The 1,317-nt window shown below is 24.3% G+C and overlaps 1 protein-coding gene across 1 annotated transcript in view; it reads left to right on the top strand.

Moving 5' to 3' along the window:
• Positions 1-756: 756 nt before the first annotated feature.
• The window catches only part of LOC119430449 (essential MCU regulator, mitochondrial-like), a 2,446-nt gene continuing 1,885 nt past the window's right edge, over positions 757-1,317 (top strand). The window contains exon 1 of the mRNA XM_037697857.1: positions 757-923. Coding sequence (XP_037553785.1) covers positions 774-923 — 150 coding nt within the window. The 5' untranslated portion in view covers positions 757-773. The remainder of the gene's footprint in view (positions 924-1,317) is intronic.

Raw genomic sequence — 1,317 nt, 5'->3', positions numbered from 1 at the left:
TATTATATTACATTATATTATATCACATTATATTTTATTATATTATATCATATTATATTACATTATATTATATCATATTATATTTTATTATATTATATTTTATTATATTATATCATATTATATTCTATTATATCATATTATATTACATTATATTATATTTTATTATATTATATCATATTATATTTTATTATATTATATTACATTATATTATATTACATTATATTACATTATATTATATTTTATTATATTATATCATATTATATTACATTATATTACATTTTATTATATTATATCATATTATATTACATTATATTTTATTATATTATATCATATTATTTTACATTATATTACATTATATTATATTTTATTATATTATATCATATTATATTACATTATATTACATTTTATTATATTATATCATATTATATTACATTATACTATATTTTATTATAATATATCATATTATATTACATTATATTACATTATATTATATTTTATTATATCATATTATATTACATTATATTATATTTTATTATATTATATCAAATTATATTACATTATATAATATCATATTTTATTATATTATATTTTATTATATTATATCATATTATATTACATTATATTACATTATATTATATTATATCATATTATATTGTACATGCAGTAGACAGGGGCTGTTCTTGACTTGACCAGTCAAACGTTAAGCTCCGCCCACAAATAAACTCCGCCCTGTCCCATTAAAAACGTCCCACTGCGACTGTAAAAAAAAAAAGATGGCGGCGAGTGTATTGCGGCTTTCCACCAGGAAAATGGGCGTTATGGCCCGTAATCCCAACTTGAAAACATCGTCCATGTTCAGGACGACTCAAAGCAGGACAGCGGTTTCCACCCAGTCTGGAGCAATCCTCCCGAAACCCGAGAAAGTGAGTGTTTTTCAACGTCTACCATATCGAAATATCGAGGACAGGGAGTGGGCGGGACTTTGCGCTGGATTGACAGCAGCATTGGCAAATAGGAAGGCAGGAGATTTGCTCACCGTCTGTTTTCAACCAATCAACGTGTGTTTTTACAAATGCAGGAAGTAAGTCTAGAGTCAAGGTTGTTAAATAAAATTAATAAAATTGTCACAACATGTAGATTAGTTTATTTTGCGAGTTGTGTTTTGATATAAAAACATATATTTTTTAGCGCATTGCCTTTTAAGAGGCATGAATGTCAAAATGCTCCGGAGATGCTAAACCTTGTGGTTGACAAGAGAAAACAAACAAGTTAAATAAACCCATATTGACAGATATGCAATGCATAAATAAACCCATA

Source organism: Nematolebias whitei, chromosome 3 (assembly GCF_014905685.2).
Source record: "Nematolebias whitei isolate Nwh7 chromosome 3, NemWhi1, whole genome shotgun sequence".
NCBI lineage: Eukaryota > Metazoa > Chordata > Actinopteri > Cyprinodontiformes > Rivulidae > Nematolebias > Nematolebias whitei.
This window is presented reverse-complemented; position numbering and strand designations above follow the sequence as displayed.